Source organism: Cataglyphis hispanica, chromosome 6, assembly GCF_021464435.1.
Source record: "Cataglyphis hispanica isolate Lineage 1 chromosome 6, ULB_Chis1_1.0, whole genome shotgun sequence".
Classification (NCBI taxonomy): domain Eukaryota; kingdom Metazoa; phylum Arthropoda; class Insecta; order Hymenoptera; family Formicidae; genus Cataglyphis; species Cataglyphis hispanica.
Window position 1 is genome coordinate 9,310,001 of NC_065959.1, and position 13,442 is coordinate 9,323,442.

At 32.2% G+C, this 13,442-nt stretch overlaps 2 protein-coding genes across 4 annotated transcripts in view; one reads left to right on the forward strand and one right to left on the reverse strand.

The window, feature by feature from the left end:
* LOC126850588 (uncharacterized) overlaps positions 1–9,368 on the forward strand; it is an 11,571-nt gene extending 2,203 nt beyond the window's left edge. Inside the window, exons 1-6 of the mRNA XM_050593733.1 lie at positions 1–7,580; positions 7,681–7,847; positions 8,228–8,483; positions 8,564–8,719; positions 8,813–8,988; positions 9,175–9,368. The exon at positions 1–7,580 is cut by the window's left edge and continues 2,203 nt beyond it. Coding sequence (XP_050449690.1) covers positions 7,492–7,580; positions 7,681–7,847; positions 8,228–8,483; positions 8,564–8,719; positions 8,813–8,988; positions 9,175–9,368 — 1,038 coding nt within the window. The 5' untranslated portion in view covers positions 1–7,491. The remainder of the gene's footprint in view (positions 7,581–7,680; positions 7,848–8,227; positions 8,484–8,563; positions 8,720–8,812; positions 8,989–9,174) is intronic.
* LOC126850694 (RCC1 domain-containing protein 1) overlaps positions 1–13,440 on the reverse strand; it is a 293,787-nt gene extending 280,347 nt beyond the window's left edge. For 2 of the 3 annotated variants that reach the window (XR_007687568.1, XR_007687567.1), the window contains exons 1-7: positions 13,296–13,440; positions 11,141–11,383; positions 10,880–11,070; positions 10,655–10,784; positions 10,066–10,192; positions 9,817–9,991; positions 9,461–9,728 (exon numbers count right to left, since the gene is read on the reverse strand). Coding sequence is in view for 1 of the 3 variants with exons in the window: in XM_050593942.1 (XP_050449899.1) it covers positions 9,556–9,728; positions 9,817–9,991; positions 10,066–10,192; positions 10,655–10,784; positions 10,880–11,070; positions 11,141–11,379 (1,035 nt within the window). In the remaining 2 variants the exon portion in view is untranslated. Of the gene's footprint in view, positions 1–9,446; positions 9,729–9,816; positions 9,992–10,065; positions 10,193–10,654; positions 10,785–10,879; positions 11,071–11,140; positions 11,384–13,295 lie in introns of those variants that run through there. The other variant, XM_050593942.1, reaches the window with a different exon arrangement.
* Positions 13,441–13,442: the final 2 nt, after the last annotated feature.

Consider the following 13,442-nt stretch of genomic DNA (forward strand, 5'->3'; position numbering starts at 1 on the left):
TCGTCTGTTAATTTAATATATTGCTGTTGTATTTAATTGAACTCAAGTATGTTAAATTATTCGAACAACTGAAAAAAAAAATATGTAAAAAAAAGTGTGCACCTGTTTTCAATTTTATACAATAGATATGCTCCGCATTATTAATGACAGGATTTGTTTGTTAAAATTTACAGAAAAAAATGTTGATTTCTACAATAGACAGTAGGAGTGGCAATGACTATAGACGGTCAATAACATTTTTCTAAATTAATTTTATTATTAAAATTATGTTGATTTTACACAAAATTTATTTCAAATTACTTTGAGGTTTGCATTTATTCTGTGTTAAAATATTAACACAGTATTAGTGTCATCATTTAGCATGTCCATATGATGTTAAATTAACACAAAAATTTGTGTGGGCCGTTCGGAACATGTTTGATATCTGTTAAAGTTAACACAAATTTTTCAACTGTGTGTGATGTCTTATTATTGCTTTTCGAAAGAAATCGTTTTTTTTTTTACTTATTAACACGCAGCTTCCTCTTAACCAGTAAGATAATTAAGTACGCCGTCACGCGTGACACACGCAGAATCTATGATTATCTTTGGTGATTAATATCGGCTCGATGCGATCTTCGGGCTTATTAAACGCACATGGAAATCGAACATCGCGTTTTCCGATATGCGCAAAAAAATCCAGGTTTTAGTTATCGGAAGCTGGAGCTCTCCATATCTATATTACTATCGGAGGATATTAAAATGCTATTGAGGATACTTCGGACCGATTATCACCGAAAGTGTATGCGTGTGTGTGTGTGTGTGTGTGTGTGTGTGTGTATGCGTGAAAGCTTTAATTAAATTCTTTTTTAATAATAAAAAAATCTGGCTTAAAAAAAATATATAAAATCTTCATATGTATCATCGATAATTTTCCACTTCGTTACGATTGCTGCAAAGTTTTTGCTATTTAAGCCTTCCTTTTACGATCGATCAGAATTAGATGCGGAAAAGAAAGCGTGCGAAAAGCGATGTAGAACAATATATAAAAAATTACGATAAAGCAAATTTCTTATGTAAGCCTTTCGAGCGTCTTTCGAATTGCAACATGGCGCATGACAAATGGAAATGCAATCGAAAGCTGAATTTTTGAACGCGAGTGAGAACGAAAGAGAGGGAAAAGCGAGAGTGAGAGAAAACATATGCGAGAAGGCAAGCAAGAGCGCGCGAGAAGACGAGAGACAGAGAGAGAGAGAGAGAGAGAGAGAGAACGAGATCGACATAAAGTAATCAAAGGGCATTTTGTTGTGGGATCTCTGCGAGAATGAATGCGAGAGAGTGATGGCGAAACGATGGCGGTTGCGTACGTGGTTTATAGTTTTCAAACATGTGATACGTCAGCCGGCAAGCTCGACTCCGGGCATGCATCGGAAAGAAGCCGGCTGGGTCTCTTCCGGTCAGCAAATTAAAAGGGGGCCGCGAATATGTGTCGGAAGTGTCGCATCGGAGGTCGAAGCTGGCTGGGTGGCGCACCTTTCGAAGGTTCTTTGAAGTGTAGAACGCTCTTTTGTTGACGGTTGATTGTTGTCAAAATGGTTGTGAGGTACATTACTATTTGAAGTATATTAACGAGAGAGAGAGAGAGAGAGAGAGAGAGAGAGAGAGAGAGAATGAGAGAGGGAGAGAGAGAGAGAGTTATACGAGGGGCGGATGTGATGCGGGCTCGGCGAGAGATGTCACGCGATTTCGATCAACGAAATATAAATGTACGATTCGATAGAGTCGACCAGAGTCTCGCGGGAAGGATTCGCGCCAAAAATTTTCCCCGAAAGTTCGAAGTCGCGTCGCGTCTCGCGAGACGGGACGAGAGGAAAAAACGTGCGCTCTCGCGGGATCCCCGCCGCGTGTCGGAGGGGTGGGGTCAGGGGCGGGGGCGGCAAAAAAATGAGCGGTAAATTCATGGCGTGTAAATTTGCTTTTTGACGTGGTCGATGACATTGCACGTGAGAGTTCGTTAACTAGTCCGGGCGTTGCGATTGCTTTTATTTAATTCCGCGGCTCGTAATTGATACGATTGCGTCGAAAACCGATCGAGTCGATTCAAGTGTCGAATTCTCGAATTATCTATTCGATGATCGACTGTAAATGTCATTGCTCGTGCGAAAATATTGGACGATATGCGAAAACAATCGCTCGTATCTTCTCACTCAGCAACAGTCTGATAACAAATAACTTGTTTATTTATTTTGTTTAATTGCGTTCAAAAATTACATTCAACTCTCGATCATCCATATGCTGCATTCTAATCCGTAAATTCTTTACATTTCTTTTTTTTATAATTTTTTTTATTCATACGAATTTAATGTTTCATATAAAATATATATATATATATATATATATATATATTTGTACGTTAATGTTGATTTAGATTTTATTCACAAATTTTGTTAATTGTGATGCTTATGCTAATTATACGTTAAATCGTATAACGAAAAATTCGCAATTGCGGAAGGTGATAAAAGAGAAGAGATTAGAGACCGCGAGAGCGACGAGAGTCAATTTAGAAAAAACGTGCAATTTACTGTAAATTGCCATTGTTAATTATATATACATATATATATATATTGTAATTAAACACACACACGCGCGCGCGGTGATTAGACGAATTGGAAGGCCACAAAGGAGGCTGAATGCTTTTGCGAATGTCTTTGCGAGCGCACGTTTTCCCCTCGCGGAAAGACGAACGTGTTACACAGACAGTCGTCTCCGAAAGAGAAGTGCGTACAACTGGCATTATATACATTATACGCGGAGTCCGATCCGAATCGATGGCGTCGCGACGCTCTTTCGCGGAGACGCTCCGACGAGGACGCAGACGCGCATTCCGATCGGGTCTCGGCGGAAGGAAAATATGAGACTGATATAAAGCAGTATTCGAGTGCGAGAAAATTGTAAATTCGCGAACGAATTATTATACGCGGCGTAGCCTTAATAAGAAAGATTAATTAGGTTTATATTCTCGGCGATAAAAAAATTATCTCAATTGGCTGTAAACGAAAAAAAAAGAAAAAGAAAAAAAAAAAAAAGGAAATAAGTAGAAGGAAAAAAGACACGTTACCTCTCGTCGAGGATCGACGCCCTCGGAGATGTCCGCCCTTGCACGACGACGTATCTCTTATGTATAGTGAGAATAATGTTATTAGGTAAACTTAAGCGTACTTTTTAAAAGAGCGAACGGAGAGGAGAGAAACGGAATGCAATGCCAGTTGTAAAACGATAGATAACGATAAAAAGGACGTGTGCCTCTCTCGATCAAGACACTCGTTCTCATGAGTGATAACGATGGAAAAACGAGGGAAAAGTAGAACGTCAGTGGAAAGACGGAGGGAAAAAAGCAGCGTCGATATTGAGGGGGCGGGAGGGGGTAGAAAGGGAGGAAGCGGGAAGTAACGCGGGCATCCCGAGGTATGGGAAAAAGCGACATGTATGTATATATATATAATCGCGATAAATATATATTTATCGGCCGTCGGGGATCGACGCTTTTCGTTCTTTTCTTCTTTCATCACTTTTTTCTTTTTGTTCTCGTCTTTTGTTGCGCCATTTTTTGCGGTATCGGTTTATTTTTATTTTTATTTTTTTTTTTTTCGGAGACAACCTGTCGCCGCGCGACAGAGATACGATTCCGCGAGTGCACGCGCTCTCGCGCACACGCAAACGCTGTTCATGTGTATGCGCGATAGATTATTTCGGAATACACGGATGTACGAGGGGGAGGATGGTGGGAGGGGGAGGGGGAGGGAAGAGAAAGAGAAGAAGAAGGGGAACAAGGGGAGAAATAGAGAAACGACAGCTTTACCGATAGTGAAAACAGTAGTTATTTGCAACACGTGCACACACACACACACATACACACGCGCACACACACACACACACACACACATACACACGCATTACACATGTAAAGCGATTCAAGCGATACACACACAAAAAAAAAATTGTATGAATATAACGATTGCAGTTAGGTGGGACCAAAAACGACTTTATATCTCTATGTGCATATCCAAGCAACGTGTAATTTAATTAATGAATTAATTAATTATCCATTATTAATGATTAGATAAAGTAAAAGATCCATCGATAGCAATCGAGAACAATGACGATTAACGAATAATTAGTCTATTAAGTTTGTTTATTGATACATTATTCTATGATATAATTATTATTATTATTATTATTAACTTTATTGCTTTTATTATTATTATTATTATTATTATTATTATTATTATTATTTTATTATTGCATTGATTAATATGGCGATAATAATATTATTATTTAAACAATGTTTTAAGGCGATCATTTTTAGATATTGAGTAGAAAACAAGTACGTATCTATAATTATTAATTATTTTTAATTATTATTATATATATTCTTATTATTATTATATTATTATTATTATTATTATGAGACATTTTGTTGTATTATTTTCAATAAAATCAATTGAAAAATATTTAATTTATCGATTGGTTGTGGTTACCGCTTCTCCGAATGTATCGTGCAACCGCATGTTTTCAATTTCTTTTCATCAATTTTGACGCCCGTAATGTGGATAACGCGATTACACGTTTCTTTTTAATTTATTATACATGAAGTGGATGCGAAAATAATTTAACAATGAAAGAGATTGAAACATTTAATTTTTTTTTGTTCGTACACGGGGAAGCGCACCTTATCCTAAAATTATCCGTCTCATAAAAGGATTGTTTGCGATCGCACGGGCAAGTTTTCTGAAATTCTTAATAGAGATTTCTGAATGCATTACTCCGAAGGTATATGGGATAAAGATACAATGGCACTTTTATTGCCATTACATGATTCTAAAATATTCACTGAAGTTTTATTTATAAAATCTTGACCTTTGATTAATTTAGATTTATTTGAAACATATATTTGAAAAGTAATCGTGAACTTGTTAATTGATTTATTTAGTATCTATCGTAAAATTATTGTTTTTAAAGTATTGTTAGAGATAGACATAGAAATTAAAAATGACTGCGAATTAATGCTATGGCCAATAATAGAAGAACTAAAGAAATAACTGCTACAGATTTTCTCAATAAACGGATCAATAATATAGTCTTATTTAATAAACATATAAAGGAATTTTTATACACGTTACGCGAATATTAAAATGCACAAATTGCATTCGTTGAACATTATTTTTTGTTATTAATAACTGACAGATTGTTCGAGTTAAAAACGTTACATTTAATGATGGTGATCGAATTTTTTTTAGATATTTTTAAAATTTGTGAATTTTCTGGGATATTAGAGCTATTTGAAAAAAATGTATGAATTTTTATTTTGTCAGATCTCCGATGAATCTTTTTATTTGGAAGAAGACTTGACGACACATCGTAATTTGCGATCGCAACTGCCACTATCCCTATCTGTATATTCTTTTCTTGTACCTTATTTTACTTTGATTCAAAGCCTTTGATTGTGATTGAGTTCGTAGTCGCGTCTGTATACGATTATCTCTCCGCTACCCTCCAATCATCCAATTCTTCGAATCCTTCCTCTTTGTACACCTCTCTATCCCTCTTACTCTCATATGTCTCTGGATAATTTTCGTGATTGAAAACGGTGGGGGGAGCGGGAGAGGGCAGGGAGGAAGGAGACGAAATAAGGCTATCATAAGCGTGAAAGAAACGGAGAATGCGAGATAAATCTGGAGGGTGGGGGGGAGGGGTGGAGAGAGGGGAGAACGATATAATAAAGCGAAAGCCAGAGAGAGAGAAAAAGAGCGTGTTATACATATATTATGAGACAAAAAAGAAATGGAAAAAAAAAGACTAAATGACGAAAGAAGAAGAAGAAGAAGAAGAAGAAGAAGAAGAAGAAGAAAGCACGGAACAATAGGAACAAATGAGGAAAAATAGTTGTAAAAGAGCCACATAACACATAAACGCGTACACACGACACGAGAAAAAAAAAAGAAACACAAATGTACTAAGTAAGTTCATACTGCGTATTGCCTTTCTGACTTCGATGTGAAAATATATAAATAAAAAAAGTCAGTCGCGCCGGGGCACGCGTGTATGTTTTCGCGCGTATATATATTATATATTATATATTATAGTTATATTAGAGCATTTTTTTGACAAGAGAAAGAAAGAGAGAGAGAGAGAGAGAGAGAGAGAGAGAGAGAGAGAGAGAGAGCGAGAGAGAGAGAAAGAGACGAGGATTATAGCTGTTTCCGCTTCTTCCCGATCAGCCTTTTTCTCTTCATATTTGCTTTTGGAATTCGAGAATACTTCGACACGTACAAATGAAAAAGAAGATATAATGCATTTTTCGAGGTCGCTATCGCGTCTAATCTAATTCTCTGAATTTAAGCCATATATATATATATATATATATATATATATATATATATTTGATTGGATCAATGGCGGTCGCGGAAGCAGCGGACGGCGATGTCCGTCGCGAAAACTTTTTTCACGATTCCGTAAGAAGAGAAGTCAGACGCCGCGCGCGCGCGCGAAGTCCGCGCGTCCCCGCCGACTGTGTCTGTTTCATGTTTTTCAATATTTGTAATTTATCGATAAAATTATAAAAGGTATCGATACATAACAGTCTAAAGTGTGCGCTACTCTACATAATATTATTATATATAAAGTATAAAAGTATACATTATATATATATATTATATATATATACATATATATTATATATGAAAAAGTATAATATATATATATTATACATACATTGGGATTGGTGAGAATATACGGTTTTTTCGCTTTGGAGTGTTATTTTCTGAAAATATTGAACAAAATATGGAAAAAAAATTAATAAAACCAATGAGTAAAAACAAAACAAAGGCCGTCTACCTGTTGATTTTTTTTTTTTTATTCTCACCCGATATACTACGGCCCGCCGTCGTCAATGACGCGACGACGGACGGGGCCGATTCTCTGCTGGATTTTGCAATTGCATTCACATCGAGCGCGAGCGCGCGCAGGTGTGTGAGTGTCGGATATGCGAATAACTTTATATGACGCATGGCGTAACCTGGTTTTTTTCAATTTATAATACACAAAATTATTAAATCCATGTCGAACTCTGAAGGAGATTCAACAGATGAAGGGGAGCGTGATAAAAATGAAAAGGAGGTTATTTAATATAGTATAATTATATATATTCAACAAATTTATTTTTAACATTTTCTCTTGATTCCCAAAACACTCAGTTTTAAAAAGATTTAAATAATATATCATTAGCTTTATAAATGAGTATACGCAAACATGTATTTTTAAACTGTTAATTTTGAGATATCATCTCGCAAATGCGTGTTTATTTTATGACATATATATATATATATATATATATATACGTTTATTGATTTTGTCATTAAAGCAAACGTCACTATATCGCGACAGTAATAATTCTGTAAAAATTTTATATTTCCATTCGACGTTTATTAAAAGTGCCAGATATCTGAAAGAGTTATGTATATGCCGACTCTTCCAAGTACTTTTGACAGTCTCGTCGGCAAGACGGTGAAGATCAAGACGGAGGAGCCGCAGTATCTCATCGAGTAAGTAAAAAATCTTAAATATGTGAAATATATATGTTTTACATTGCAGAGAAATTAAAATTACAAATGAATACTTAACACACTTGCTACACACATGCAGATTGCTAGGTGATGTACTGGGAGTTACAGATTACAAAACTAACAAAGCTGCTTTCTGGTTCTTGAACACTATAGCGCTGCAACTTTTACATTATAAAAATTGTCTAGATGATCACCATATAAGTGTTCTAATTAGCTGGTTGGCCGGCGAAATGAAATTAATTCGAGGTAGCAGATTATTTAAACAACTATTGCATTAATAGTTTTGAAATATTATTAATTATGTAACATATTATAAATATATATTAATGAAAAACTTAATATAATTAATATAATTAATTAATTAATTAATTAATTAATATAATTAGTTACTTAATATAATATTTTTTATATATGAAAAATACATCGTATTAATACATATATTAATACATTAATACATTTTACATAAATTCTCATGTAAAAAATAAATCTGCTAATAAAAGGTTCGATACATTTTGACTCCCCCTTTATAATTGCACAGTAAAATATAATTAAAATAAGAGGATTTATATATAATATATTAAAAATGTGTAAAAGTTTATTCCTGGAGACAGAATCTACTTTTGCAGATAAAAAACTCTCGCGTGAAGATTTTTTCAAGGAAATGAGAATATATTTTCTATTTGTTGCTGAGACTATATCTAGTGGCGATCAATTGCTGCATTGGGAATTAATCATGGATAAATGTCCCAAAAACGTATCAATAAATTCAACAAGTTCAGTCTCGAACAAATCGTCTAATGAGAAATTAGGATCGGAATACAGTATGGTCGATAAAATCAAACGTTCCTTAATTATGGAAAAGTCAAGAGATTCCGAAAACAGGTAAACACATAATTCTTTAACACTATATTATAATTCTATGTTAAATTAAATTAAGTAAAATGCACCGTCTTTTTAAAAAGTTTGCAATGGAAATCGCCAGAAGACTTTCAAACTTCGTTAAGTATAGAGAATTCGCAAATAGATACATCCATAGATGCAAATGTGGCTATTGAATCTTCCAACTTGACACATTTAAACATCGCATTGGATGCGATTATTGAAGCGACATATAACATGTAAATATAAACAAATACAATTTTATTTCAAATATCGCTGTTTCAATGATATATGATGCAAGAAAATTTTATCTTTGCTTTATTTTTGAACAGGTATGCTAATGAATTACGATATGCTCTTATACATGCAGTTTTCGTAACGCCAATACAATTACAAATCTATCATATGCCGCACACTCTCCGAGTACCGCGTCTAGTTAAGGTCGCGGATCCTAAAGGACCGTTCAACAAACAGCTCTACAAGGAATTGGAAAAGGCTTCCCTTGAAGGTAAATGATGTAATAAAATAATTAGAATACATATATTACATATAATTAATTACATATACATAGATTTAATTGCATTTATAATATTATCAATTTTTATTTTCTCTCGATAATGCTTATTGTTTTTAATTTTATCACAGCTATACAATGTAATTCATAACTGTAAGCTGTCGAATTTTTTACTTTTAGAAAAGAAAATGAATACTAATGCAAAAAAAGATCAAAAAGTTAGGGAGGATTTAAATAATGAGGGTCTAATGACGCCACCATCTTCTTTAACTGAAGAAGAAACATTAGTCACCAATCGTCGATTTATTTTACCGTTGATAGAAGCAAAGGAAGCTGCACAAATCTACGAGATGCATGCAAAGAATATGAAATAAGGATAAATATTAATAAAATCGCAAAAAGTATATAATTTGAAAGGATTTTATTTTGTATCGTTGAATATACATACATATATATATATATATACATATACACATATATATATATACATATATACATACATATATATATATATATATATATATATATATATATAAATATATATATATATAAAACAACATATTATTCTGTAATTATCGCCGTGCCCCATTCGTGACATTTAAACTTTTTCACTGTTTTAAAATCTAATGGCTGGATGTTTAATTTAATAAAATTATATGTACTTTCCAAGTCCTGCTGAAGTTTCCCTAATTGACCATACTTGTTACTGCCACAGCCCCAAAAGGAACCGTCGTCTAAAAGAAGAAATGAAGATCATTCTTTTTGTTTCTAGGAAATACAATCTATATCGAGGTAATTTATATTAACAAATGTATATTATACCTGTTAAACATATGGTAAAAGAATTTCCGCATTCAACTTTTTTAACATTAATTTCTATAGTTTCCCCTTTGTCATTCTTAAAATCTACCAAAGTTGGAATAGCGTGAACTTTTTTGTCTTTGCTTTCAATTCCTAGTTCTCCATTTGAATTCCATCCCCACGTATACAAATCACCCTGTCGCATTAAACTGTTTTTACTTATGAATCATATAATGTATATGTAAGTAATCAATTTTTTTATGCACTGACTTGATCAGTGACTGCAGCGGTATGCCAACCACCCGCTGATACTTGTATTATCTTCAGACCTGCTAAGGCTTCGATGAGCTTCGGATCATCACAATTTTCCAATTCATTGTGCCCTAATTGACCACGTCTGTTATGGATTATGTAATTAAAAAAATAATTAATTTGTTTTTATCATTCAATAATTTATTAACTTTAATTGTTTAATAAAAAAATTGAATGATCTGTGTAAACATACATATATACATACATAAAAATTACATATTTTAAACATTATTCCAATAAAAACTTGTTTACGATAAAAAAGTTTCGTATATTTTCTGATTTAAAAGATGACATTTTATTAAATTTTATTTTAGACAATTTTATAAAAATTTATGTGAAGGTCTTTTTGTCACAAATAAAATTTAATTGAAATAATATTTAAAATATATAATTTTGTTATATTTTTTTGTATACAATATTGTTTTTGTCCGAAAATGTTATCTGAAATTTTAAAGAATTTAAGAAACATTAAGAAATCAATTTTTGGAATTTATTAAATATTTTTTAATAATTCGCGCGTATAATATGTAACTGCGACTTTACGTACATTCCCATCCCCATTGAGTAAATATCACCATTCTCTGCTAATAAAATGGTATGATCATAACCGCAGGCAAGATCAACAAACTTGACTCTTTTTGGTGTTTTAACCAAAAGTGGAGCATTAAATACACGCCCTTAACAAATAAAAAATTTAGAAAGTTTTTGAAAAATATAAATTTAATAATATGATACTGGATTTAATGGAATAATGGGATAATACTTGATTTACCTAAATTAGTTAAAACTACTGTACATCCTGCTTGTGATAACTTAATGGCATATTCAGTTAATGTATTATCAGTGCTGGAAATAAAAGGTGTCACTTTTTGCCAAAAGTCATCATATATCTTATATTTCCAGATTTCATTATGCGTTGATAAAATAATTACACTTTCCCGACCAGGTATAGCCATTTTACAACTAAATAAAAGAATTGAATATATAAGGAAAACATTTATTAATAAAAGAAATAATATTTTGTGTCTATTACCTTCCTGACGATTCCTCTGGAATTTGAATTAAACGAGGGTTATTTTTATCATTGTTATCACTGACTTTTCCAGTAATATATAATTTTGTATCTTGCCAGAGAAGAAAATAATTCCAACTAATCTCAATATCTGTGACTCCAGCAAATGGAATCTGAGTTAAATGTGCTATTGATGTGATAATTCCATCTTGATTGGAAAAGAGCGGACTGGCATTTAAACCAGTATAATACACTGGCATATTTCTGTGAATAATAAATATATAGTAAATACATAATAAAGCTATAGTAAATACATAATAAAGCTCGCGAAATACTCAGGTATTTAAATGTCTGCTCGTCCACTTTTTACTTTTTACTAGTCGTATAAAGGTATTTCTGTGTGATATAAGAATATAACTATTTGATACATATTTTCAATAAATTATTAATTTAAATTATTGATTTAAAGATATATTGTGACGCATAAACATTATTTTATTGAATGTCACAGATTTTATCAGGACCTATCTATTATTTAATATTGAATTGTGGAATAAATTCTAATTTACATGAAATAAATTGTGGAATAAATTCTAATTTATATGAAATAGAAATACATATAGAAAATAGAAAATAAAAAATCATAAAAATAACATAATAATAGTTAGGCAATTTTTATTTTATTTTTATGTTTTAATTTATTTACATTAAGTTATTTTTGTTATATTTTTTTAATTATAATATATCTACAAGGTGTTAAAACTTTCCAGGCTTACTCTATGAAAAATGTTAGACTTATTCATCCTCTTCGAAGTAGTCTTTTTATAACTTTATAGCTATTCCAGCATTTCTGGCATGCTTTAAATTTTCTAAAATTTGCTAAAAATTCCCTGCCATGCTTTAAACATTTTCGAATTATATGCTGGTGTGTGGTCGTTCTGTGTGCTTGTCATCTTCGACCAACATTCGGCTTTGAAGGACGCATGCCACTCGAAACATTGTGCACGATTTAGAGCGTCGTCACCAAAAAGCCTGACGAATCATTTCGAGAGTCTCCTTGAAGTGGCCGATTTTCCGAATTTGACACAAAACTTTGGTCAAAATGTTGGTCGAATATGACAAGCACAGGACGGCCGCGCACCAGCACAACCTCCAAAAATGTTGAAAAAAATTGCAAAAATCGTCGCCAGATTTAAGCCCTTGTGACTTCTTTTTGTTCCCAAAAATGAAACTGAAGCTCAAACGATTTGAAACGGTACAAGAAATCGAGACCGAATCGCAGAAGATGCTTCACAAAAAAATTTCTAGAAAAATTTGAAGCAGAAGTATTGTGATGATTATATAATGATCACAAGGAGACTACTTCGAAGAGGATGGACGCAAATAAGATAAATCTAACATTTTTTATATAATAACTCCAGAAAATTTTTGATAATACTTAATATAATTATTTATATTATTATTGTTTATATTTAATTTTTTAATTTATTATTATAAAAATTATTTTTTATTGCTAATCAAAAATTCAAATAATTAATGAAATTATAAATCATCTAGTTATTGAAAAAAAAATAAAGAAAATATATTTATAAATCAAAAGAAATATACATATATTATATATACATATATTTATTATTGTATTTATTTATTTATTTATATATACAAGATATTTCAGAATCTAATATGTGACAAATTTAAAGGGTGGTAAGTTTCATCAAGAAAATTAATTTTTATTAAGAAATCCGCATCCTCCAACATCTTTAAAAGACTTTATTCCCTGGTCGAAGCGCCTATGAGGTAGGCAATCGGTCACACGATAGTATTTAGCGTGATGTCTGAGACACACAAAATAATATATATACTAATTCACATCTTTTAAATAATATATACTAGTTTACATTCTTTAAACAAAATAAAAAAAATAACAAAAAATGTAAAAACAAAATTAAAAGATTAGTATTAATATTGTTATATTTCACTCGTTCAATACTGTCGCACGATCAATTATCTCACAGATGGTTTGAATAGGGACGCGTAGTTCTATCAGGATAAGTCGAAGAATTTGGATTTCTTGATAAAATTAAATTCTTGATAAAAATTGATGAGACTTATTATTCTCTCAAGTTTGTCTCATAAGTTCTGAAATATCCTGCATAGGTAACAGATTGTAATTTACCTGTTGTTTTACAAGAGCAGTAATAACGTCATTATTCGCACATGGTAAAAAAATAGCAGCTTCACTTATCTATATCAGATACGCTGCATGTATCGCCAAAGCCACGTCAGAGTATGTAGATGTCACTATCTTCCTTAGATACCAGAA